The sequence below is a fragment of the Phyllostomus discolor genome, chromosome 6 (assembly GCF_004126475.2).
Source record: "Phyllostomus discolor isolate MPI-MPIP mPhyDis1 chromosome 6, mPhyDis1.pri.v3, whole genome shotgun sequence".
NCBI lineage: Eukaryota > Metazoa > Chordata > Mammalia > Chiroptera > Phyllostomidae > Phyllostomus > Phyllostomus discolor.
In genome coordinates, this window is record NC_040908.2 from 94,097,031 (window position 1) to 94,123,662 (window position 26,632).

A 26,632-nucleotide genomic window follows, 5' to 3' on the forward strand; every position below is an offset into this window, starting at 1 on the left:
ATGCATCATCTCAGCTTTGGTCCTGTAAAGCACTTGGTTATTTCTTTACAAAATAATATAGATGAGCCCTGGCTGGTGTAGCTCAGTAGACTGAGCACTGGACTGCAAAGCAAATAGTTCGACTCCTAGTCAGGGCACATGCCTGAGGTGCAGGCCAAGTCCCTGGTGAGGGGCACACAAGAGGCAGCCACACATTGATGTTTCTCTCCCTCTCTCCTTCCCTTCCCCTTTCTCTAAAAATAAATAAAATCTTCAAAAATAATAATAATAATATAGATGAGATAGCTTTTATCTTTTTTATTATATTTACATTATTAATCCTTTTTTCATATTCATTTATACACCCAAAAACTTTATTGTAGTGCTACCTTTATAAAGACATTTTAAGTGACACTTAATATCCAGATGTTATAATTCATCCGTATCTGATGCTACCAATGCAAACATCTGAGGTTGAAATCAAATGAAGTTATCCCCTAAGCCTGACTCAATTTACACACACAAAAGTCACCGCAACTATGTCCCAATGTGCTCCACTTCCTAACAACTGAAATGTTAACTTTAAAAATAATCATTTTTCCCTATTTTAAAATAATATAAAAGTGTTATGGAAATAGGTGGGATGTGATATTAAAAAATGAATGAATCTATAAATAGCATGAAAGATATATAGCTTAATAAGCATTTAAGTACAATAGATATATATAAAGTATTCATATATTATATGAGCTATAACTTCTGTGCATATTATATATAGTTGTAGGTATATACAAACCACAAATAATAAGCCATGTGATTCTTATATTAACTCTTCGTTTTCTCCCAGTAATTGATGAACCCTTTAGTCAGATGTGACTAAAGAAAATGCTTTTGTCTTGCCACATAAATCAAGTTTTTAATCATTGGGATATTTCAAGATCATCTTCTGTGTTCCACACTAGTCAAGCTCATGTCAGCTTTTTTGGGTCTATTACTTCCTCCTGACACTTACCTATAAAATAATTTCAGGAAACTCTCACTGAGAATACTCAAAGTTCACACTTTTAATAGTCTTCCAAAACAATGTTTATAAGAACATTGGTTTTTCTATAATGTTTTCTAGAAAAAATGCTAAGTCAAATTCTTCCTAGCTATTACTTTCTTTCTATTTTGCCTGTTATCATTATATATCTCTGAGCTAAGTTGGAAGTGGCTAAAGCAGATATTTGTTTCATTAAGGTTGTCTTATTTTCTGGGTGTTAAGTTAGTATGATTGAAAAGATCTCAGTCTTCAGCAGCCTTTGATTCTATAATACTTTCTGTCCTGCCATTCAACATTACCCTTCTACATCTGCCATATTTATGAATGTTACTGTTTATTTTTTACATCATTTACATATAAGCATCACAGTGCAAAAACTACAATAGAAGAAAAGAGATATATCAGAGAATTAATTAATATGAATTATCTTAATGTGTTAAAATATTGTATGGCTACTTTGGGACAATCTTTATTTTTACTGGTTTTAATTTTCAAAAATGAAACCAAAATCTCTCCCATTGTAATATAATTTTATGTCACTTCTGTAATCTATAAAGTGGAAGCTCTTTTGAGGGAAAAAGTGTGACTGTTCACTGTGGTGCAGCAATGACACAAACACTTGCACATTAAAAGATACAGTGAAGTGAGGAATAATAGGTATCAGCGTAGTAGGCTGGACAGTCACTGCACTCCTGGCGACTCTCTCTGGCAAATTATCAAAAGGATTTTATAGTATTTTTCTTTATTTTTTTGGTGGACTCAGATTCCTAAAGAAGAATAATTTTGAGCTTGAGGAATTATCAAGTGCTTACTCTACAAACACTGTCTCCAAATTGTTAATATAAGGAAGGTTGTTTATGGAACATTAACATATTGTTTGTGAGAAAAGGAATGTGACTTTTAAAAAAAGATAGAACTATCAACCAGTTCCCTCCTTCTCGCATTTTCATAAACAGACAGGTTTTGTATTACTGCTGAGTTCATATAAAGTCTCTGCTGGAGAATTCTAATTAAAAGTCAGCTTTGCTTGAAAGCTTACTTGCTCAAGAGCAGGGTGGTGACAGGAGACTGTAGTTTCTGGAGAGCAGAAACGGGCTTCCGGAGAGCCAGTTCTGCTGAGAACACTTGCCAGGTGTCATCTCAGCTCCTTGATGAAGGCCGGCCCACTGACAGGTCCAGGGGGGCTGAGTTCAGTGCTCACAAGCTTCAGTGCCTCAGGAGATACTGAGGAGAAAGGTGTAGCAAATACTCGCAGGCTGATTTTTAAACTAACATCGTTAACAGACTCTAATTTTGACTTTTAGCAGGTTACGCGGCAAGACTTCCAAACCTGTGCCTTTCAAGTTAGGAGATAATTTGTGGAGAATTATCTAATTAAATTTAATCTAATCTCAATGGTGTATTTTAGGTTCTGTTTTTTAAAATGACCTCTTTGTTTTAAAATTAGAGACTCCCTGCCCTACTCTCTTTTATGTTCTCCATCTCTCCCTAGTTCCTTTTTCTCTCTTCAACAATGCACCTCACTATGTCTCACCAATGAAGATGCGATTTTGTGCCCTAGGACATTTTTCTACACCATGTTGTTGTCCTTGAGGGAGGGTGCAAAGTTTATTTGAGGCAGTTTAGTAGTGATAATAATCATACATTAGGCGAGGCACAGACCTGACTCTTCATTATCCTGGCTGAGTTTCTTTTTTCAATTAGATGGTCACATGGGCTGAGAAGCTGTGGGATCTAGTCATTCACCTGATCTCATATGTCGCTCAACAGAAGTGAGAGTAGTCCACATAGGTATGTTTGTATAGAAAAAACAAAAAACAAAAAACATAGTGCATATAGGGTTTGGTACTGTCTGTGGTCTTCTGGCATCCACTGTGGGTCTTGGAACTAGAAAGCATCCCCCAGGGATAAGAGGGACCACTGTAGATTTTGAGTGTCTCCATATACCCACACTGAGGAGGCACTGGGACCAGGTTAGGAGCAAAACAGTTCTTTCCCTCAAGGAATTTAACATTCAACCTATGATTTTTTGTTCTACTTTTTACTTCCCTATGAAACTTTCAAAGACATTATAAAGCACTTTGGATATCTTCAGTTTTTATCTCTTATATCTAACCAGCCTCAGAAAGAAACCTCTACTTAGATTTTTAAAAGAGCAAAAATAGAATACATTCTTTCTATCCTAAAGGATTTATTTAAATCCCTCTCTAACATGTTCAAATTGATATGCTAAGTGGCCATTATGTGCCTTGGACAATTTTCTGGTTGACAAGGAATAATATGTTACTAAATAATAATGTGTTTGAACAATGTGTTGAGATCACCCATTTGTGCTCTTATTTAAGTGACAGCATACAACTATCTATAATATCAGTGTTAGATATCCCATCAGAGGTTTCAGATTCCAGATGCCCTTGCCCCATCACTGGCTCACTTGTGTCTGTTAGTCATTGTCCAACCACTGGCAATTCTGTGCACTTGAAAGAATATCGTTGATGTGTCATGTTATTTGGACCTGGAAGAAATCTTAAATGCCACATTATCCAACTCTTTGAAGTATTAGTTTGAGAAACAGAAGCCAGAAAGATGGCATGGTGTGTTTAATGCAGCTCTGTGCTCTTCTCATAGGGGAAAGTCACCAGGACTAGGACATGACAGAGCTGAATTCGGGCTCTGCTCTTACATACACCAGCCTTTCTTTCTTCTGACTTGAAACAAATCATTTTAACTTCTCTGTGTGGATTTCATTACCTGTTAAAATAACAAAACAAAATTTAATTTAAAAGAAAAAACAAAAATAAGAATGAAAGCAATGATATTTACTGCCTATATTTTTGTCAACTTTTATTTATGATGAACTTACAAAGTTGGATGCTTCTGAAATATGTTATACCCTCCAAACATTAAGTGGTCACATTGTGGTTGCTGTTTTGCAGCATAAGTGAGACTGGTATTTATATTATACCATTTACCTGAATTATGGGTAAACATTTCTATTGTCAGTGTCAAAAAGGCCCAAACTTCTACACAATATTTTTATTTCATTTTTTTCATTAACTGAATTTATTCTGGTGACATTGGTTCACAAAACAATACAGGTTTTAAGTGTGCCACACAATAAAACATCTGCACGATGCATCATGGACTGATCACCTCAAGCAAAGTTCCTTTCCACCCCTGTTTTCCCTGCTTTGCCCACCTTCACCTACTCCCCACCCCCTTTGCCTCTGTTGGTCACCACTCCATTGTCTGTCTCTCTCTGTGTAAATAAATATATGACAGCTGTCAGTCTGTTCCCTATGTCCATGCCTCTGTTTATGTATTCTGATGTTTGTTTTGTTCATTAGATTCCACATGTAAGTGAGATCATATGGTATTTGTCTTTCTCTGCCTGGTTTATTTCACTGAGAATAATATTCTCTAGGTCCATCCATGCTGTCACAAAAGGTAAAATTTCTGTTTGTTTGTTTGTTTGTTTGTTTGTTTGTTTTTGTGGCCTGGTAGTATTCTATTGGGTAAATGTACCACAGCTCTTTTATTCACTCAGCTACTGATTGGCACTCAGGCTGTTTCCAGATCTTGGCTCTTAACTCTGCAATAAACATATGAGTGATCTATTCTTTCGAATTAATGTTTAGGGATTCTTAGGATATATTTCCAGAAGTGAGATTTCTTGGTGAAAAGGCAGTTTCATTTTTAAGTTTTTAAGGAAATTTCATACTATTGTCCACAGTGGCTGCACCAGTCTGCTTTCCCACCACAGTGCATAAGGGTTCTCTTTTTCCCACATCTTGGCCAGCACTTGTTGTTTGTTGATTAACTGATGGTAGCCATTCTGGCAGGTGGAAGGTGATACCTCATTGTGGTTTTAATTTTTTCGTACATCTATTGGCCATCTGTATGTCCTTTTTGGAGAAGTCTCTATTTGGGTCCTTTGCCTATTTTTTGTTGTGTTGTTTGTATTCCTAGTGTTGAGTTGTATAAGCTCCTTATATATTTTTGAAATTCACCCTTTTTCAGATGTATCATGGCCAAATATGTTCTTCCACGTCTTTATGGTCAATTAATATTTTGACAAAGGAAGCAAGAGCATACAATGGAGTAAATACAGTCTCTTCAATAAATTTTCTTGGTGCTCTGGCTGGTGTGGCTCAGTGGATTGAGCCCCAGCCTGTGAATCAAAAGTCACCAGTTCGATTCCCAGTCACGGTACATGCCTGGGTTGCAGACCAGGTCTCCAGTGGGTGCCATGTAAGATGCAGCCACACATTGATGTTTCTCTCTCTCTCTCTTTCTCTTTCCCTTCACCTCTCTTTTAAAATAAATAAATAAAATATATAAAAAATAAATTAAATAGTGTTGGGGAAATTGGACAGATATATCCAGAAAAAAAAAAGAAAGAAAGAAACTAGACCACCAACTTATACCATAACAAGAATAAACTCATATGGATAAAAGTCTTAAATATAAGTTGAAAAACTATCAAAATCATAGAAGAAAGCATGAGCAGTAAAGTCTCAGACATCTCTCCTAGCAAACTGCTAGACAATTTTTATAAGAGTTTATTTGAGCCAAACAGATGACACATCTGGGGAGCAAGATCTCCGAGGCTCTACAGAATGACAGTTTTTCACATTCTTTTATGCATTTGAAATTGAGGAGGGGATGTAAGGAAGATTGTAGAAAGCAAGACAGGAATTGGATTACAAAATAGTTAACAGGTTTATGTGCTCTCTTGAGGGTTAATACCACCTTCAGTGGGTATTACTTCTGGTATTTCAAAGGTGTATCAACTTAGACGCACAAGAACAATGGACAGGGCTGGCTTAAAAGCTTTCACTAAAGAAGTTGTAGGCCTGAGGCACGTGTTCCCACAAGGACCTGCCCAATTTGGAATTTGTGATCAGATCACTCTGTGATCTTTTCCATCCATAACATGATATAATGCATCATCGCCATAGAACAGCCATTTTACAAATGACATTTTGTAGTAAATCTCTTTGCAGGTTGGGAATTTCCTAAGTCAATGACCATTCTTTTCTCTGGGTTTGTAGCTGCAGAATATAGTGGCTGTGACACTCAGTCAAGCTGCTGATTCCAGGGTATCTTATGGAGTCAGTGTGTTACTCAGCTAGTGGGGTCTCGCTGCCCCACCACTACCCTCAAGGCAAAATTTCAGGAGCAAGGTTTGGTAATAAAGGAAAGGAGTCTTTATTCAAAGGTTACACAATTTTAGAATAACAGCTTCCCACTTGCATTAGTCACTTAAACCTATCAATTATGGCTAAACTCTTTAACTCTTTAGTTATAACTTTAATCATTTGAACATGTCAATTAAGGCTACACTTTTTAACACCTGAGTTCTCCTATCATTTCCCCTGTTAGTTTTTAATTATCTTATTTCTATAGGGTTAGTTACAAACTAAAATAACATAAGACACAAAAGCTATACAATATTGGAGTAAAAGCAGGTCTCTGCCTCAGAGCTCGTCCCCTCTAGAATACCCAAAGGAGAATAACCCTGCCACCCACTGCCAGGTCAGCCCGATCCTAGGCTGTGCCTGTAGTTTCTTTTTCATCCAAAATCCACCCAAAATACCATCCTCTGGGAAACACAGGCAGCTGCAACACGATCACCCAGGCAGCCTTGAGGAAGATGAACCTGAGAGACAGTCTCTGCCCTCTTGTTTATTTTAGATCTCTGGCCTATAATTCCAAGTGCTCTGGAGGCATTCAGCTTCTCAGCCAATCCTGTTTACCATTACCTTGGGCAATGTCCTCCTCTGGCCCCTCCCTACGCTTGCTTCCCCAGTGATCTGATCAGATCTCTCCGTATGAAGTGGGGCAAATGCATGTCTTTACTATTCTACTGAATGAATGTGAGATGGCACAGCATACAACTTATATCATTGCTTTTTCCTGTGGAATCATTGATAAAATATTTCAATCTTTACTTCAACAACACAGTATTTGCCCTTTGCATCTTAGGTTGTTGTAGATAATATAAACTGAGAAGAAATAAAAATATTACCTTTGTTTGTAATTTCATTCCTCCTTAAACGTCATAATAGGTGACAATGGGTTACCAAACACATTCTATTCGGACCCAGGATTACTATTCTATGATGTGGGGAAAGCTGGCTGAGGGGTGAGACCCAGGTGTTCAGGGTCAAAGGCACGGAGGTTGGTAGCCTCTGACCCTAGATCATTGTTTGCCAGAACTGATGTCCTGGAAGGGGTTCCAAGATCAAAGACAGAACGGTGCGCCCATGATGAGCCATCAGTTGGGAGGTAAAATTAAAAATCAGACACAAGGCACTGAGTCAAAGCAGGGAGGTAGAGGAGCTTGGGAAGTCTAGAATAAGAAGCAAAATAACAGAAATTATAAGATGATCAGTGAATCTCAAACTTTAGGGAGCATTGAAATCACTTGGAGGGCTATTAAAAGAAGCAGCACTGGGCTCCACCTGTAGCATTCCTGCTTCTGGAGGTCTTAGGGGAGCCTGAAATATGCATTTCCACCAAGTTCCTAGAGGATGCTAATGATACTGGTCTGCAGGCCCCACTTTGAGAATAGTGGTTCCAGTGTCAGCAGTGACTTTTCATGAGCTCCTGGAATAGTCTGCTGGGAGAGCTTAGAAAGGGTTGGGGACAGGCAGACAAATAAAACAGTTGGCGCTTTTTTTTTTTTTCATTTTAATTACCTTTAAAAACAAAGTCAAATGCCCTAGTCAATTTTTGAGGATATAAACCTTCTTCTGTATTAAAATGCAAAATAAGAACTTACGTTTTTGCCATATCAACATACATAGAAATTCTATGAGAAATGAAATGTATTGTGTTTTTGTACTAGTCATACAACTAGTTCACAGCTATAGTTGAAAAGTGTGTGTTCTGCAAATAAACTGCCTAGGGTCAAACCTTGATTCCACTACAATTTTTCTGCCCTGAGGTCACTAGTTTCTTAAACTCTTTGAGCTTCATTTGTAAAAAGTGGATATTATTAATTGCATAGGTTGTTACAGGATTAACTGAAGTGGGGTGTTTAAACCATCCGTGTGCCTGGCACATAATAACTGCTCCATAAACGTTTGCTATTATTGGAACACCAAAGTAAATACCTTCATTCAGGAATGTGACTTTGTATACAATACTTGGGAGTTATCTCAGGTTGAACTTGTTGCTTACTCTGTGTGTCTATAATTCATTGTAACTCTTCAGCTAAGAATAACACTGAGTTGGCCTGAGGTTATCAATTACATGTAAAGAATGTGATTGAAAAGCCAAAGTGGATTACAGATAGCAAAGAATCTAAGATTCCCTTTAGCAAGTTTCAGACTAAGAAGGAAGAATACCTTCTATTAACCAGTAGTTAAGAGCATCAGCTCTGGGACCAGATTGCCTGGGTGCACATCCAGACTCCAGCCTTTACTAACTCTGTGACCTTGAATAAGTTACTTGATGTGTCTGTGCCTCAGAATCTTCATTTATCAAATGGTCACACACCCACATACACACTATCATATTTAATAGAGTTTAGATTCTATACATGAAACATGCAAAGTGTTTATAACAAATGATTTGCATGAAATAAGCACTCTAAAAGTGTTTGCTGTTATTGATATCTAGATTATATATATGTAGATTTTTGCAGTATTTTGATTTTAAGGAAAAATAAATCAGAAAACAATATTTTTATTTTTGGGCCTCCAATTCAGTATGCTGAAACATAGGTCTGTGCTAACTTTGTAAAACTGGAAACAAGTTTTTTATTAATAAACCTATACACAAGAAGGAAAGCCCCTCCCACCAACCCCCACCACAGCTTTCTTAAAAATATAATTGGTGTTTCATTTAAAGTGGAGTTAGTGCTTGGAAGACAATCTAGTCTTTAATAATGTTCTACAAAAAAAGAGGTCCTTTTCTCGACTTGCAGGAATCTCTGCGAGTGCACAAGCAAAGGATGTCCGTGACTTTGTCGTTGAGTGCTGTGGTCTTCTGTATGTTGGCACCACTGACTTCTCAGTCCTTGAAATCGCCTCTTTCTGGACAACTTGACATAGACATGGCACTGCTGTGGGCCCCTGCCTCCCTCCCAGACATCACTGCTCTGATTTCCCAGACAAACCTTCTGTCCTCGTCCCCTCCCCAACAGGACCGTCAGCATCCGCACCTAGACTCCCTAGGGCAGACACTTCCGCAGAGGATTCCGTAATTCCCAAGACTTCCTCTTTCCTCCCGAAACTGAGGCCTTATCTCTTCTATTCTCCCGTTTCAGGTCTAGTGCTCTACTCCCAAAAGCCTGTTAAGCTTCCGTTTGAATTTCTCATTGCCACAGGGAAACCAAGCTTACATTTCTTCAAAACCGGTTACCGTCTGCATGCTGCTATGTGTCAGTGTTACCACACTGCCCTGAGATCTTTGGATAAGCATGTTGCTCCTATACTTGGCTCATCCCTGTGGCTTTCTTTCTGAACTCCAAGTTCCTTTTGATTTATTTGCCCTGGCCTGGACTTACTGCTACCTGCCCTTCTAGGTTAGAATCTTCTTCTCTAGAAACTACCTCGTTTCCCCTTATCTGAGATTTTGCTTTCTACAACTTCAGTTACCCAAGGGCAACTTTGGTACCAAAATAGTATAAGGAAAACTCCAGAAGTAAACAATTAAAACATGTTTTACATTGCATGCCATTCTGAGTATCATGGTGAAATCTCTGGTGTCCCACTCCATCCCACCCAGGATGTGACTCATCCTTTTGGCCACTGTCTCCAAGCTGTATCAGCTCCCTGCCCATCAGTCAGGTAGTAGCTGCCGGGGCTATCAGATCAACCCTAGGTCTCACAGTGCTGTTGGTCAAGTCACCCTGACTTTACTTCATAATGATCCCACAGTGTAAGAGTAGAGATGCTGGCAATTTGGATATGCCAAAGGGCAACCATAAAGTGCTTTCTTTAAGTGAAAGGTTAAAGTTCTCGACTTAAAAAGGACAGAAAAGAAGCCATGTACTGAGATTGCAAGATCTACCGTAAGAACAAATCTTATATCTGTGAAAGTGTAAGAAAAAGAAAGAAATTTGTACTGGTCTTGCTGTTGTACTTCAAACTGAAAAAGTTACAGCCATGGTATGTGGTAAGTACTTAGTTAAAATTTAAAAAAAAAAAAAAGCATTAAATGCATGGGTGGAAGACCTGAACAGAAAAGTGTTTCAATTGATGGCAACATGTTGCACCAGAAACACTGAGTCTATACAGAGACTTCAGCAAAGGATCCCCTAAAACCAGTGACCATATTCATATAACTTTTATTATGGTATATGATTGTGATATTCTATTTTATTATCAGTTATTGTTGTTAATCTCTTACTGTGCCCAATTTATAAATTAAACTTTGCCATAGGCGTGTGTGTGTAGGAGAAACACAGAGTGTAGGTAGGTTCTGCACTGCCCCATTTCAGGCATCCTCTGGGGGTCTTGGAAAGCATCCTCTGAAGATCAGGGGCTACTACTCCCCTCCGACACCGTCCCACTGCAGGTGCTCTCCTTCCAGTTTGCCTTTCACAGCACGGACAGGCTAATAATATTCCTTTCAACAAGCTTTTGAGCCTTTCCAGAGCTTTCTTGTTTCCACTTATATCAAGTGCAAACACAGTTGCCCAACTTCCAGCTATTTCCATAGTTTGCCTTTAAAGCACACAGCCTCCCCTTCCCACAGGGCCCACTTGGACTGTGCACAGTTTAGTCTTCTGACTGTGATCCCGTGCACACACCTTGTACTCACCGTGCCAGCCCTGCAGCCCTCCCTGCTTCGGATCAACATTGCGTGTACACTCAGCACTTGGGTTACTTTATGCCTTGTTCACACTGGGTGGTATGTGTCAACTTTGTGTTTCATGTCTTTAAAGACAAGTGCTCTGTAAACATTCTTAAATTATATTTGCATGTAACAGCATCTGGAACAATAAATATATAAAATTAAATAAAAATAAAATAAAATAAAAACACTGAATGTTACCCCTGAAAGAGACCAAAGACAAAATGTGCTTCTCAATCTTGTTATTTTACAAAAGAGAAATCTGAACACATGAGATGAGATATTTTAAAATTTAATAGTTATATTTTCAGATTTTTGGTTATCTTCTATTCATGGCACAAGGTACTCAGTTACTATTTACATAATTGATAAAGTTTTATTTTAGAATAGATTTGCTTTTGATTAGAGAAATTACAAGTAAATAGTACTGGAGATAGAAAATATGGCAAAAATCTGAAAGTAATAGTCAAGATACAGAAATACTGAAAACAGTGCGATGCACCGCTTAGAGTTTGTGTTTAATTGTTTGCCTGACTGGTGGTTGACTGACCAGACGTAGTGCACAGCTGTCTCCCCAGGCAAACGGCCTTCGCCCGTTTACTAAGTGAGCAAACAAGGAAGTTTCATGGCTACATTTACAGCATAAGGTCAAGAGAAGCGAAGAGTAAAGGGTCAACTGGGGAAACTGTTCCTGGCACCTATGAGGCTGTCTTCAGCTGAGCTCGCTGGAGGAGGTGGCGTGCCTACAGAGCCAGCGCTCTGTGGCAGGGAGGGTGGACTTCCTTTAGCCATTTTAACTCCTCCTAGGACTCTCTCTCCCACACAAAGTTTAACTGGGCAAGTGCAACACTTTAAACACAGAAATTCCCATTATGCACCAGAACATTTGTAAAAGAGAGAGAAGGCTTCACATTTCACATGCTGATTCATTGTTCATTCCTCTTCTCTTATTTTGGAAACTTTAAGAGCCACCCTAAGCAGCCCAACTTTCAGTGGTTTCCACCAGCAATTTAGGTCTTCCTGACCAGGCTCACTGAATTATAGGCCCCAAAGTAAATTCTCTGCAGGGGAACAGAAATAGACTGTGGCTGGAGATCTGTTTGGGGGTGGTAGGGATGGGTGGGAGCTAAAAACCCAAAATCTCAAGAGCAAAGAACTCTGGACATTAGAAAAAATGAAAAGTGGATCCACTGTGCAATGCAATTCTGATATAAGCTAGCTAGAATTAAGTCATTTCACAAGTTAAGGGCACAGTCCATGCAAGACTGCTCTGCAGACACCAGCTACAAGTTTGGGGGTTCCCAGACCACCCACACTTCTGACCAACTGGCTATAAACTCATGGTTTCCCACAAGCCCCTCAGTCTTGAGAATGTGTTAGTGTTATTGTAGGAAATGTCCAAGCCTAGAGAATTTTTATAGAAGTTTATTTGAGCCAAACTGAAGACATGCCAGGAGCAAGCTCTCAAATGCTCCGGGAATGACGGTTTTGCAGCTTTTTTTCTGCATTCAGAATTAAAGAAGAAACTTAAGGATGATTACTTGGATGTGGGATAAATCAAGGTGGGGGGTTGTATTATAGGGTATCTAACAAGAATATGTGCTTTTTTGAGAGTGGTTTTGGCCTGTGTCAAAAGTGCATTAACCTAGGTACACAGAAACAGTGAACAGGCCTTGCTTGAGGCGAAGATAAACTTTTTACTAACAAGTTATGTGTCTGGGCTCTGCTCCCCACCATGACCTGCCCAGGTAGGAATTTATGATCATGTCACTCTGCAAGATCACTTTCTATAGAATTTCCATTTTTTCATTCACACTAAAACAACTCACAGAACTTAAGAAAGCACTATAGTTAAAATTATAGATTGACTAAACAGGGTACAAATCAGAATAAACACAGGTGACAAGCAAGTCTGGGAGGGTCCCAAGCATGAAGCTTTTCTTTCCTCGGCACAGGTCACCTTCCCAGCACAGCAGTGAGCATCACCAACCACGAAGCTTACTCAAGCCCCAGTGACCAGAGTTTTTAGTGGGTTTCATGCTGTAGGCAGGGTTGATTGAATCATAAGCAATGTGATTGAACTCAATCTCCAGTGCTCCTTACCTCCAGGGATGTTGGGAGGTCAGGTCCATATGAAGGTTCAAAGCCCAGACTCTCTAATCACATGTTGGTCTTGCAGTTGTGGCCGGTGCCCACTGTACAACTACTTAGGGATGCTCATTAGATCACCTCATTAGCATAAACTCAGATGCGGTCCTAGTGGTCTATCATGAAAAAGAATACTTCTTTTTATTTTTAAGGGTTTTTTTAAGATTTTATTTATTTTTAGAGAGGGAGAAAGAGAGGGAAAGGTACATCAATGTGTGGTTGCCTCTTGCCCCCCCCCACCCCACCCACAGACCTGGCCTGCAACCCAGGCATGTGCCCTAGATGGGAATCAAACCAGCGACCCTTTGGTTCGCAGACTGGCACTCAATCCCCTGAGCCACACCAGCCGGGCAGAACACTTCTGTTCTGCAAGTGACAGAACACTTCTATTACTTGCAAAATTCTAAGTGTTTAGCAGTTCCATCTCAGGAACCCAAAGAAAGACCAGACAAATTCTTTATTATACAACACAAAAAGGAGAATATGAAATTGACTTATTTTAAGTCATGAAAAACTAAAGCAAAGAACTGATTTTTATGATGAAGAAACAACTGAAAAACATCGCTTGAATGTAAAATATATTGGTCATTAAACACTATTAAAGTTATTTTTTTTAGAGAATGTTCATTAAAGCTGGGGGACAGTAAAGCCGGGAAGGCCTTCGGACAGAAGAAACAACAGGAGAGAGCCCAGGTGGGGCTGCTTTGGTTCCCTAGAAATATAGGAAAGAAGTGGGCCAGAGTGGTGCTGCTTTTAGCTCACTGGAAAACCAGAGGAAAGGCAGCCTTGGACAGATTCTGGGGGTTGAGTCCAGGATGAGATGCCGCTGCCCACTGCTCCCTTAGTTACAAGTCTCATGGGGTTCCTAGAGTTTAGGAGATGCCCCCCTGTGAGGGGAGGAGAGGAGGAAGGGAAAGGATAGATGTGCTCCCAGGAGGGAGAGCCAGTGCCTACTAACTAGATTATTTAAAATTTGTTTTCCACTCACTTGTTCATTCATTCAGCAATATTTATGGACTATCCACCTCCTATGCTAATCAATGAGGATATACTGTCACACTGTCACTGTAAAAAAATTCTTTGTATTACATTGAAAAGAGGAAGGATAATTATTTGAAATTATTTTCTTATTCTAATTCCAGTTGAAATGAACCTGACTTCCGAATAACTGTTAATTTTTGCTATCAAGCGTGATGTTAAGAGAGCCCCACAAATTGAAAATATTTGGCATCTAGTCTAGATTTATAAGGAAATTGGGAATGTGGGGGATAATAGAAGAAATATATGTTATTTGTTTAACCAGAAGGCTACCGTTTGGTCTTGTTTTTAAAGAAAATCAAGAAGTGCTTTGAAATGTGATATGTTTTAAACTGTTCTTTTTTTGCTTTCCTGTAATTGGAGCAACATACTAATTTCTACAAGTTGTGACTACTAACAGAGAGCAATCACCTCACAGACTTGTACCGAAGAGACGAAACCATCCAGGTGACAGGAAATGGCCACGTGCAGAGTCCCCGCTTTCCAAATAGCTACCCCAGGAACCTGCTTCTGACCTGGCGGCTCCACTCCCAGGAGAACACAAGGATCCAGCTAGCCTTCGACAATCAGTTTGGATTAGAGGAAGCAGAAAATGATATCTGTAGGTAAGTGAAGAAAAAAATCCATTTTAGAGAACTCTTCCAAGGTAAGAAAAAGGTAAATTTACAAACATCATCTTAAACTTCCCTTTGGGCCCTTTGGGCCCTTTGGACCTACTCAGAATGCACCACTTATTTCTCAAAAAGCCATATGTCAGTCCTAGCAGACAAAATAAACTGGAGCATAGACAGCTGCTGACTAACAGAAACTCACTTTCACACCTGTCGGAGCCAAGCTGCATGAGCCCCAGAGAAGGAGGGAATCTGGAGGCCTCTGTCTTGGCCAGGCGTAAAGCAGCCTGTGTGAGCAGCTGGATGCATCCAACATCCTAGATCACCTGCAGCCAAGTCTCGTGGCTCTGGTCTAAATCCACCTTGGGCTTAAAGAGTGTACACCCTCCTTGGCTCCAGGAACTAATCCAGATGATTATAACCTATGCGTAGCAGTAATGGTTTCCCCAGACCTCATTCGGAAAGGATGATAGTGAGGACCTATGGTGTTAGAACCTTACCCCTAAATCATAGTTTTAAGGCCTCAGATATGTGTAAGTGGGAAGGGAAGGCAACCCCAGGGTCTGTGTGCTCCTCAGATTGTCAGTTTCCTGTGGTTTCTCGGTCACATTAAAAGATGAAAACCATGTCTGATAATCTCCCTTTTTAGCATATTGATCATAGAGGACCCTGGCTGTTGTTTTCTGAATTGTCTGTTCACAGCATCCTATTCACTTAATTAGTATGTGTAAGACTTGGAGAGGAATTTTTTTCTTTTCTCCACTTAACTGCACACACTTGTTCTGCATTGTCAATGAACTATTGAACTGCTAAATCCTTTCTGCAGGTTTATTTTCCTTTGAATAATAAAGAGAGTGCCTCAAATTTAGTTGTCCTTTGTTGCACGATTATTATACTGACAGCTTTGATTATCTTGCTATTTTTTTAAAGAATAACAGTAGTGACTATTACTTTCTAGAACCACAGAGGGTAGTGTATGCTAGAAAACATACAAATATATGCAGGAAGAGCAAATCAGTATTTACAAAGAGAATAAACTAGAGCAGATCTTGTGCCTTTTCAACCTTGAAAGAGAGAACTAATTTTCTGTTCTGGAAAAAAGAGATCGTGGAAAAAACCCCACAACACTATTAAAAGATAGTTAAAGGTGATGACATGGGAGAGGGGAAGCCAGGTCTTCACTACTGAGCAGGGTTTCTGATTCTGGTAGTGAGTGAGCTCTTTGGGCATGCTGGCTTTAAAATAGAAGAGGAGGTTAGGATGTCTTTGACCCTACACTAAATCTATCCACTTTTCAGAATTTATGAAGAGAGGTAGAGGAGTAAGAGGTGGAAAGAGGAGAGGAAGAAGGGAAAGGCACAGGTCTGAGACCTGCCTCAGAATTCTCCCCAAGAAACAAAACGGTGTGCTCTTGATATCAGACACAGCGTCAGAGTTACACTGATGATGTGTTTTTTAAAAAGCAAAAATGACGGATTGAGTTAGTGACAACATTTCAAGTATACCCTGGCTTTGTGCAGTAAGTATGATTTACATGTATTGTGTATAAAATGAAATGCAATTGATTTTCTACCATCTGTTCCAAAGCCTCCTTGATGTTTACACTAATATTTTATTGCTTGAGTAATGATTCTTTGTGAGTGTTTTTCACCTTCCAAGCACCATAAGTAATTAGTTTATACAGCACCCAAAAGATAATCAGCTGGTAAAATTGTATAAACCTTCTTACTCTGCTCATAAGGAAACTGAGGCAAAGGACTTGAAGGTCTCATAAATCACTGTCAACAAAATTTAATACCCATATTATTATGTTTACCTCCTTAGATTAACCTGCCCAACCCAATAAGAGTTCTGAGGTGTATGGGTAGGACCAGTTAAGCCATACTAGATTTTTTTTCATATTTAGACATGATGTTTCTCATACTGATTCCTTTTGGCAATTATGACAGAAAAATATAATATGTTTGTGAGACTGCTTCTGACACTAGAAAGGGACCAGGACCAAGTCTGTTCTGCCTTGGCATAGTCTGAAATGTGGGGGTTCTTAATTTCATCCGGGAAAGATTTCATGATATAAGTCCAGTTGATTTTGAGAGTACATTCATTAAAGCTGGGGCCAGTGAAACAAAGGAAGGGTTTAAGATAGAAGAGGCAAGATCATAGAAACAGGAGTGAGCCTAGGTGGAGCTGCCTTGGCCCTTTACAAAGAAAGATACAGATGGAGAAGAAGTGAGGCAGCTAGACTATGTGGACTCAGGAAAAAGTGACAAAGGAAAAAGGAGGGTCCTTGGAGACAGGTTCAGGGGGTTAGCCAGGATGAGCTGCCGCTTCCTGCTGATCCCCTGGTTGCAAGCTCCTGGGAACGTTGGAGCCTAGAAGAAAGAAAGCAAAGATACACACCTGTAGAAAGAGGGAGAGGGAAGGTGTAGACATGTCCAAGAGAGAGTGCACAATGTTTCCTTTGTATTAAGAGCTTTTGTTTTCTGAGTGTAGAAATTCCAGGGGAGGTCTCACAGGAGGATCTCAATAGAATACTCATAAGCTTTTCAGGTGCATTCTTTGACATGTTGATGCATCAAAATGAACTTATAGAGGGATCAGGGTCATGCTCCGGTCAGTTTCACCTTCAAAGAATGTTGCTGGAGAGGGTCCAGGCTAGGATCAAGGCAGGTCGGCCCTGGCATGGTCTGGAATGTGTAAACTAGTTGCTCCTAAGTGTCCTTGGTTAGAGAAGATAAGATCTAGCAATGTGCCCTGGCTGGCGTAGCTCCGTGGATTGAGCGCGGGCTGCGAACCAGTCATCGCAGGTTCGATTCCCAGTCAGGGCACATGCCTGGGTTGCAGGCCATAACCCCCAGCAACCACACATTGATGTCTCTCTCTGTCTCCCTCTTCCAACTCTAAAAATAAAGTAAATAAAATCTTTAAAAAAAAAAAGATCTAGCAATGTATTGATATGATCTGGTTATAAATTGCTCTGCTGTTTAGTTATCTGTCTCAGTTTCCCCATTCCACTTGCTAAGGAATTTTTCTAGCATTTTACTAACCTACCTCACTGCCACTGTTCACTGTGAATGCACATCATTTGCATTGAGAAGTCATCTGGGAGAGATAGAGTGGAGGAGTGAGACACTGACACCCAGAACCAAGAGGCAGATAGTTCAGTTCATCAAGTACAATGTTCCACAATCTTGGATATTCTGAAAATAGAATTAGTGATCCTTAGAAGATATCAACTCTGTCACTGAAGATGTCTTACAAAGTGATGGCAAAGTGGAATGGTATGGAGGCATCTCAAGGACCAAATGGTTATGGAATATCTAAAGAGGTCTTTCTGGTCCCCCTCAATCCTGGCATTGTTTGCCTGACCAATGCCGAAGCGGAACCTTTAGTCTTAAATCATTCACACCCTGGTTTAACTAGCCCAGATATTTCCAGTAGTGGTTAGCAAACATGTCTACTCAATTCATATGCTTTCCATTATGAGAAAAGTCATGTTTTATGATATTATCCTTTCAAAAGACAGTTTCTAAAAAGAGGAGTTAGTGATTTATTTTTTGTGATGAAGTACTGATTCTATATGCTGTACAGATACAGATTTTCCTTTTTAAAGAAAGTATGGAGTGTGGTAAATTAATTCAAAATGGGAATTTGTTTGAAAAACTTTATATAGTAAATATTTGGATATATAATTAGAGCTATATCTCCTCGAAAATGATGATAGATTATAGCTATTAGTTTTTGCAGGAAAGCTTTGTAAACCAGATGCTCAGAAAGTGGCCTATTTTGATTATTAATGATTTGAGAATAGTCATGGCAAATGTGTGTAAAGGTTTTTTCAGAATAGATTGTGGAGGTTTGGATTTGGAAAACCTAACCCAAACACTAGCTTCACTTTAAAAATGTCTATAGCTTAGCCAGTCCCCAGGACCCATGGTGACTGTCGTGGCTGATGCCGGTTTTCCACCGGGCATTGCTAAGCACACAGCTGTGGGAGCCCCTGAGTAGTCCAGATGGAAGCAGCAGTAAACACAGCTCACCTCCTCACACAACCATGTCAAAATTACAGCTAAACTACAGAGCAACCATCACTCAAAAAAGTCAGAAAGCAAGTTGAATGGTAGCCCAACAACTACAGAACTAAAGAAACTGCACCCATCCAGACGGGTAGGAGATGTGGAGACACTGAGATGCAGAATGGGATGATCCCAAACCCACACATGGTAGATAAAAATTCAGGGCATATATCTGTGGAGTGAGGGGTCCCAGGTCTACACCAGGCCCCCCAGCCCTACAGCCTAGGGTTTTAGTGCCAGAAAGATAAGCCCCCATAACTTCTGGTGGTAAAACCCAGCCAGTTTGAATTGGTGAAAGGAACTATTAAAGTCCCAAGTCGTCCCCCTTACAGGATCCAAACATGGACTCATACAGACTAATTCCCTCAGAGCTCCAGCACCAGGGCAGCAACTTACAGGGCACTGGTGATATGGGAAGGAACTGAAGTGTCTAGCATCAGGGTGAGAGCTAGGGGACAGCTTTTGCCCAGACAGAAAGGTGTGTAGAGACCATTGTTCCTTTTCTGAGTCCTCCCCACACAGAGCCACAGAGCTGGTAGGCTGGAGCCATTATCTGAGACTCCATCAACACAGCTCACACAGTTTACTCCACCCTGGGGAATCTCTGAGAGCCTAACCCAACCAACTTACAGCCAACCCAAGCTGTTAACCGTGGTGTTTCCAAATTAATTGCTGGTCTCAACACAGGCTTCATATCTTTTCAAATCCCTTCAAACAAGCAACAACTAGCCTCAGAGAGCTGCCAGACACCATACCTCTGGCTAAGTGGCCCTAGGCCCCACCTAAGGGAAGCCAGCTTTGGATCACAGTTTGGTTCTCCTGGGAACCTCCAAGCTGCAACCCCCAGCACAAGTTGCAGTTATATGCAGATTGCTTTGGAGCTCATGTTGAGTGGGCCCAGGTGGAACACAGATGAAAGCTGACCCAGACCTGTACCACATGGGATACCCCAGAGACTGTGCACCCAGTGGACAGCTACAGACTATATCAGAATACAACCATTCTACTGCTGCACAGCTGATCCTCCATGGAGGGTGGAAGTTGGTGGTCAGTGGTTATAGCCAGTCCTTGAAGCTGACTGGCCTGGCTAAATCCTTCCCATTGACATGCCAAAAGCCATCAAGGCTCAATTACAAGAGGAAGGCCTACTCAGCCCAGAGGGAGGAAATATCTGGAGTTCCCTGCTTTGTGATAGGAGAGGCTATGCCACTAGACCCTATAAGACACCTACTACATTAGGCCATGCTACCAAGACAAGGAGTGATAGCAGCTCTACCTAATACATAGAAACAGATATGGGGAGGCTGGAAATGTGAGGAGACAAAGAAACATGGCCCAAATATAGAACAGATCAAAACTCCAGAAAACAATTAAAGAAATAGAGATGAGCAATATATCAGATGCAAAATTCAAAACACTGGTTATAAGCATGTTCAAGGAACTTAGTGAGTACCTCAACAGCATATAAAGACCCAGGCAGAAATAAAGGATATACTAATTGAAATAAAGAACAATTTACAGTGAATCAACAGCAGAATAGATGAAGTCAAGGATCAAAGCAAGGATATGGGACATTAGGAAACAAAAAACAGCCAATCAGAACAACAAGAAGAAAAGAGAAATTGTTCAAGAATTCTTGTTCAAGAAAACAAGATAGTGTAAGGAGCCCTGGCTGGCGTAGCTCAGTGGATTGAGCTCGGGCTGCGAACCAAAGTGTTGCAGGTTCAATTCCCAGTCAGGGTATATGCCTGGGTTGCAGGCCATGACCCCCAGCAACCGCACATTGATGTCTCTCTCCCTCTCTCTCTCTCTCTCTCTCTCTCTCTCTACTTCCCTTCCCTCTCTAAAAATAAATAAATAAAAAATAAAAAACGTAAAAAAAAAGATAGTGTAAGGAGACTCTGGGATAACTTCAAGCATTCCAACATTCACATCATAGGGGTGCTAGAAGGAGAAGAGAAAGAGCAAGTAATTGGAAGTCTATTTGGAAAAATAATGAAAGTAAACTCCCCTAATTTGATGAAGGAAATAAACATACAAGTCTGGGAAGTGCGGAGAGTCCTAAACAAGATGGATGCAAATAGGCACACCAAGACACATCATAATTAAAATGCCGAAAGTTAAACATAAAGAGAGAATCTTAAAAGCAGCAGGAGAAAAACAGTGAGTTACCTACAAGGGAGTTCCCATAAGGCTGTAAGCTGATTTCTCAAAAGAAACCTTATAGGCTAGAAGGGATTGACAAGAAATATTCAAAGTCATGGAAGCACAGACCTACAGCCAGGATCACTCTACCCAGAAAAGCTATCATTTAGAATTAAAGGGCAAATAAAGAGCTTACCAGAAAAGCGAAAATGAAGGAGTTCATCATCACCTAACCATTATTATATGAAATGTTAAAAGGACTGATTTAAGAAAAAGAAGATCAAAACTATGAACATTAAAGTGGCAATAAATCTATGTCTATCAACGATTTAATCTAAAAACCAAACTAAGCAAACAAGAAGCACAGAGACAGAATCATGGATATGGAGAGCATTGTTATGGTTGCCAGATGGGAGGGGGTTTGGAGGTATGGGTGAAGAGGTAAGGGAATTAAGAAGTACAGATCGGTAGTCACAGAATAACCATTGGGATCTAAAGAAAAGGACAGGAAATAGAGTAGCCAAAGAATTTATACGCATGACCCATGGACATGAACAAAAGGGTCAGAATTGCCTGAGGGAATGGGAGGTGCTGAGTGGGGTGGGGGGCTAGGGGGGAATATTGGGACAACTGTAACAGGACAATCAATAAAATATAATTTAAAAAATAAAATAAAATATCTGTAGCTTATAATTTTTATTTCATCTGGTAGGCCACATCCCAGATGTATGTGATAAAAAATCACATACAATAGTTTTACATTCTTGATGAAAGTATGAATTTCAAAGTCTACTTTAATCAGCATTTGTTTATTTTTGTTAAATTAATACTAGATATGATTTTGTGGAAGTTGAAGATATATCTGAAACCAGTACCATTATTAGAGGACGCTGGTGTGGACACAAGGAAGTACCTCCAAGGATAACATCAAGAACAAACCAAATTAAAATAACGTTTAAGTCTGATGACTACTTTGTGGCTAAACCTGGATTCAAGATTTATTATTCTTTTGTGGTAAGTATCTTACCCACATTGTGATTAAAAGAAGACCCTGGTTTCATAGAGTATAGTGATTATTTTCTATGATTAAATATAGTGATGTGAGGGCAAGTGAACTTTATTAATTCCCATTGGTATATTTTGTTCCTGCCTATGACCAAAATATTAAGGCCTTTTTTTTAGTAAGGAATACTATTTTGGATCTATTAAGTCAACTCTTAGGCCCAGACATTTTGAAGGAAAACATGGTATATAGAAGAAGTAAAATAATTTATGATAAAACAGGTACCATATTATCTTTAATTCAACTGAAGCAAGATAAATGTATAGCCAAATAGAAGGTAAGTGAAAGTTGAACATCTTTGATTTGAAAAGTTGCCTATGTATTTCCAATCACAGAAAAGAATCCTGATAATTTTAGTTTAAATTATCACCCAAATTTGGAAGGGTCTATGTTATAATCATAAAGCCTGAGTTTGCAAGCATCTTAAAGATCATAATGGTTCTATTAGAAAATATTTAACCTCTTATTGAGTCAAAATAGACATTGTAGTTAATCCTCCTTGTTGGGGCACACACAATCACAGTCACGTCTTTAGTTAATCAGTCATTCATAAAACAATATAAAGTTGCTGACATCTTACAGTTGCAGTAGATAGAAAGGTAAGTAGGAGAGACAGGGTTCTTAACCTCCTCCTGTAGCTAATAGTTTGATAGAGAGAACAATTAGAAAGGGGAAGCAACTGAGAATGATGAATATTAAGACAGAAGTACTGGGTGCCATAGGTCAAGCCCAGGCAGACATCAGAACAATTTTGCCTATATAGTATCTTAAATACACCTGAATCCTTTAACTGGGCATAGCATATTGTCTTTTTTTCCCCCCAACAACATTTTTCTTCACTTATTCAGTTTGTTTTTATCCCTTTTCAAAATGTGGATGCCAAAATAGAACACAGTACTATAAATGGAATAAATTTGTGGCTTTTTTCTCTTCTGAGTTACACTTAGAATAAAAATAAATCTTGGCTTTTTAAACTAATGGCTTTTTTGTGTTATTGGGAGTCATTAAATACTAAATGACTTCTACATCCGAACATTGTAAATGAAGAAAATGCACATGGTGACACTGGTTCCAGTTTTAATTTGGAAATAATCCATCAAGCATGATTTACATTATTGCAAATTCATACAGTGCCACTCAGCATTAAAACTGAAGTGTGAACCTTTGGTATCTACATTTCTTTGCCTTTTAATGTGCTCAGTGATGCATCCATTTTCAATTGTTCAAGGTCAAAACCGGCTTGGCAGGTTGGAACGGTTACAGATAGGCTTAATGAAGATAATTCCCCCGCCCTTTTTTTCAAGTGCTATTAGTATGAACGTATATACCTTTCTGTGAAGCTTTGGTTGTGACTAAATTGAATGACCCACAAGTCAGTTTGAAACACCCCAACTCTAATACAATATCTTTACAGAAAAATAATTTCTTTTTCTAGAAAAGGCAGTACACAGTACATGTGTAAATTTGGGGAGGGAAACAGGAGCTTGAGGTGCTTTGCATTATGAGGGAGGCTTATCACTCATTTTCTAGGCAATGTTAAGTGGAATGTTGTGCGTTCTCTGTGGTTTGAATGTAAACTCATTGGCATCACCCTGCTCAGTCACTCATTCACCTCCACCAGTACATTCAGTTGTAATTTTTAGAAATGATGGCAGTCACAACTTTTTTTTTACAATTTCCCTACTGGCCACTTGGTCTACATTCATTGAGAATAGCTCTGGGCTCTCTTTCCACTCCTAATAGGCATCTGGCACTATATGATCAATTAAGTTCAAAGTGCTTTGGTTGCTGAATTCCAAGAGTTAGAATGAGCTTAACCTTCAGGTGTGTATAACTCCGGATCTGCATGATTTTTTGATAAACCTCTTCTGAGTCTTGCTCCACAAGCATGGAAGGTTAATTATGGCTTGACCGATGTGTGGGGAAGATCATGAACAGCATGAGTATGAACTTCAGCTCTGCTGTTTACTGGCTAAGGGCTCAGTGTTTTCATCTGTAAAACATCTTTGCCTTTTCTTGTTGCCAATATCATTGCTATTTCCTGTCAGGCAGCAAGTGAACCTGTCGGCCGTGCGCGGAAAGCTCAGTTGTCAGTGCGTGCGTGTGCGCATGCGCAGACACCTCTGACGCGATTCAATTCCTCATCCACGAGAGAAACCTGTAATTGTACATTGTAACAAACACAAAAAAAACGGTGTCTTTAATAGAAGGTACATTTTCAAAATTCAAAAAGAAAAAATGAATACATTTCAAAGCTATTGAAAACTTCCTTGCTTTATTAACAAGCTAGTTTAAGGTTGAAATCAGCTAATAACCATTATTAAGTCTTCCTAAAATTAAAAAAAAAAAAAAATACAGTGCTACCTGGCCAGTTACTTTAACTTTATATTTCTGCAGTTTGAATTAACTTCAAGTGGTACTGTTAGATTTCCACTGAAATTAAAACTGCATGAATCATGGTTTTGCATTACAAATAATTATGTAAAATAAAAGAAAATAGGAAAGGAAAAAAGGACTAGAGCTGAAAGGTTGAATAAGATCATATCTCAATTACAGCAAATTTTTCAAATTCTAATTGTGTTTCCCTAAAACTTAGCAGTCAGGGAAGACAAAATCATCAACAACAAAATCGTGGTGGGCAAGACATCCTCAGTCACTGACACTAAATTCTGAACGACAGCTAGAGAGCAAAGGAGGGCCCCATTCACTATCTCTGTAAAGTGTATGAGAATTCCACCTTTAATTACATAGTCAGGTTAAAATATGTGAATATTTGGAGCATCCACTGGTGTTGCAGCCACTTCAGCCAGAACTGTAATAGAGTCAAAAGCTAGTCAATGTGAGGGTGGGGATCCTCACAGCAGAGTCTGTTTACCTCAGTTTCTTTCTTTCAAAAATATCCTACTGGAGGTTGGGAGCTATAGGATCTGCAATTTGTAATTTAAGTGCCTGCTCTGAGGCAAACCAGCCACAATCCTGGAGATACTGTGCAGAGTTTCTGCCCTCAGGGTCTGGCATGGTAGTGGGAGGAAATAGACAATAAACTTGTAAGTAAATAGGGAAGTAAGCACTTCTATGTAAACAAGTTATTTGAACTTCAATAAAAGCTAGAAAGAAGATAAAAGAGAGTAGTGTGGCAGAGAATGCCTGAGAAGGGGCTCACTCCAGCTAGACTGTCAAGGGAGATCTGTGTAGCAACACTGAGTTGAGACCTGAAGACCTGGGAAGAGGCACACATGAGGAGCTATGAGAGAAGGGTGCTTTAAACAAAAGAATAGCAAATACTAAGACTTTAAAATAGAAAGGAGATCTCTTTCCTTTGAAAGTAATGATTTTTTTGATGGCCCAGGACTTAGGCTGCTGGAACAAAGCAGACATGAGAAGGAAGTAGAACAGTACCTAACTACTCACTCAGTCCAGAGTGAGAAAGGAGATTTCTTGTCCTCATTTCAGCCCTTTCCTATTTGGGGGTATCTCTCAAGTCTTTCAGTACTGAGACTGGGTAAACTTTTTTAGATATCCAAATCCAGAAGATCAATTAAGGCCAGATACTAAGAAAGCATCAGTAAAATATCAAATGAAGTGCGGGACAGAAGGAAAACCAGGAACATGGTCAGGGTCAGACAAGATGAGAAGAAAGCAAGCAGAGCAAGAGAGGCAAATGCATGCTCAAGAATTCCTAAGTAAGCATTGTTGTGCTGGGCTGCCAAGTTAGTTAGCTAGCCTAAGAGCTCCACATGGTGCTGGCTGAAGCACTCACTCATTCTTAAGGACAGAGTCTCATTGTTGCAGCATTTTCTTGGCAAGGGTAGCTAAGTGTTCTTATTTAGAACTTTACAAATGTCCTAAAATTTCACCACTTACAGAGGCCATTTTGATGGTCTATGGGATCTCATGGTTTAGATTTAGTGAATCAGTATTTTAATCACATTACATTCTAAAACCTGAAAACATAATGAGAACTTTAATAAGAGTGCATGAGATAGGGAAGTGGAAATTTTAATGTAGGCCTGAAGCAAAAGATAATTTGACATATAGCTAGTCTACAAGCAAATGGTAGTGGGTAAGCAGAATAAAGAGGAAGTGGGCTCTTGCAAGTGCTGGGGGTAAGGAGCAGAAGGAAAGGAAGGGGGTAAAAAAGAGGATTAAGGAAGAAGGAGGAGACAAGAAAGTGAAGTGGAATGAAATCCCAGGTAAATATTATTTGGCCCTGTCTGATCAGGGAATTATGCTAGTTATGCATTTGTTTCAGTGCATTAGTCAACAGACTTTTTATAGAGCATCTGTTGCGTTCCATGCACTGTGATAAATATTGGATATAGGGTAGTGAACAAAACAGCCAAGGTTCCTGCCATAGAACTTATAATTTTATAAGCACAATCCTAATGATGGTGTTGGTGATGATGAGGATGATAATAAAATATACAAGGGGGGACCCCCAAAACACAGAATTATCTTCTGGAGGGTGCACCTCTTATAGTATAGGCTTCCCCTGCTGGGCGAGTCTTCTAGGAACCCATCTATATCAGTGTACCAGCTGGCATTTTTGTGAGGGGTTTCATTTGGCTTCAGTGAATTTTTTTAAAAGACGCTTTCAATGCATTCACCCATTTCATGATGGGTAATTCATCAGCACACCTGCCCACACTGAACTGAGTGTGCAGCAGTTTGGACCAAAAACATCATGACCCCCATGCTCTACCCTCCCTATTACCTGGTC

General features: G+C 39.6%; 1 protein-coding gene across 2 annotated transcripts in view; it reads left to right on the plus strand.

Moving 5' to 3' along the window:
- PDGFD (platelet derived growth factor D) overlaps window positions 1-26,632 on the plus strand; it is a 244,702-nt gene that overhangs the window by 149,181 nt on the left and 68,889 nt on the right. The window contains exons 2-3 of one of the 2 annotated variants that reach the window (XM_028517400.2): window positions 14,436-14,622; window positions 21,683-21,863. In XM_028517400.2, the coding sequence (XP_028373201.1) occupies window positions 14,436-14,622; window positions 21,683-21,863 (368 nt within the window). Of the gene's footprint in view, window positions 1-14,417; window positions 14,623-21,682; window positions 21,864-26,632 lie in introns of both variants that reach the window. The other variant, XM_028517399.2, reaches the window with a different exon arrangement.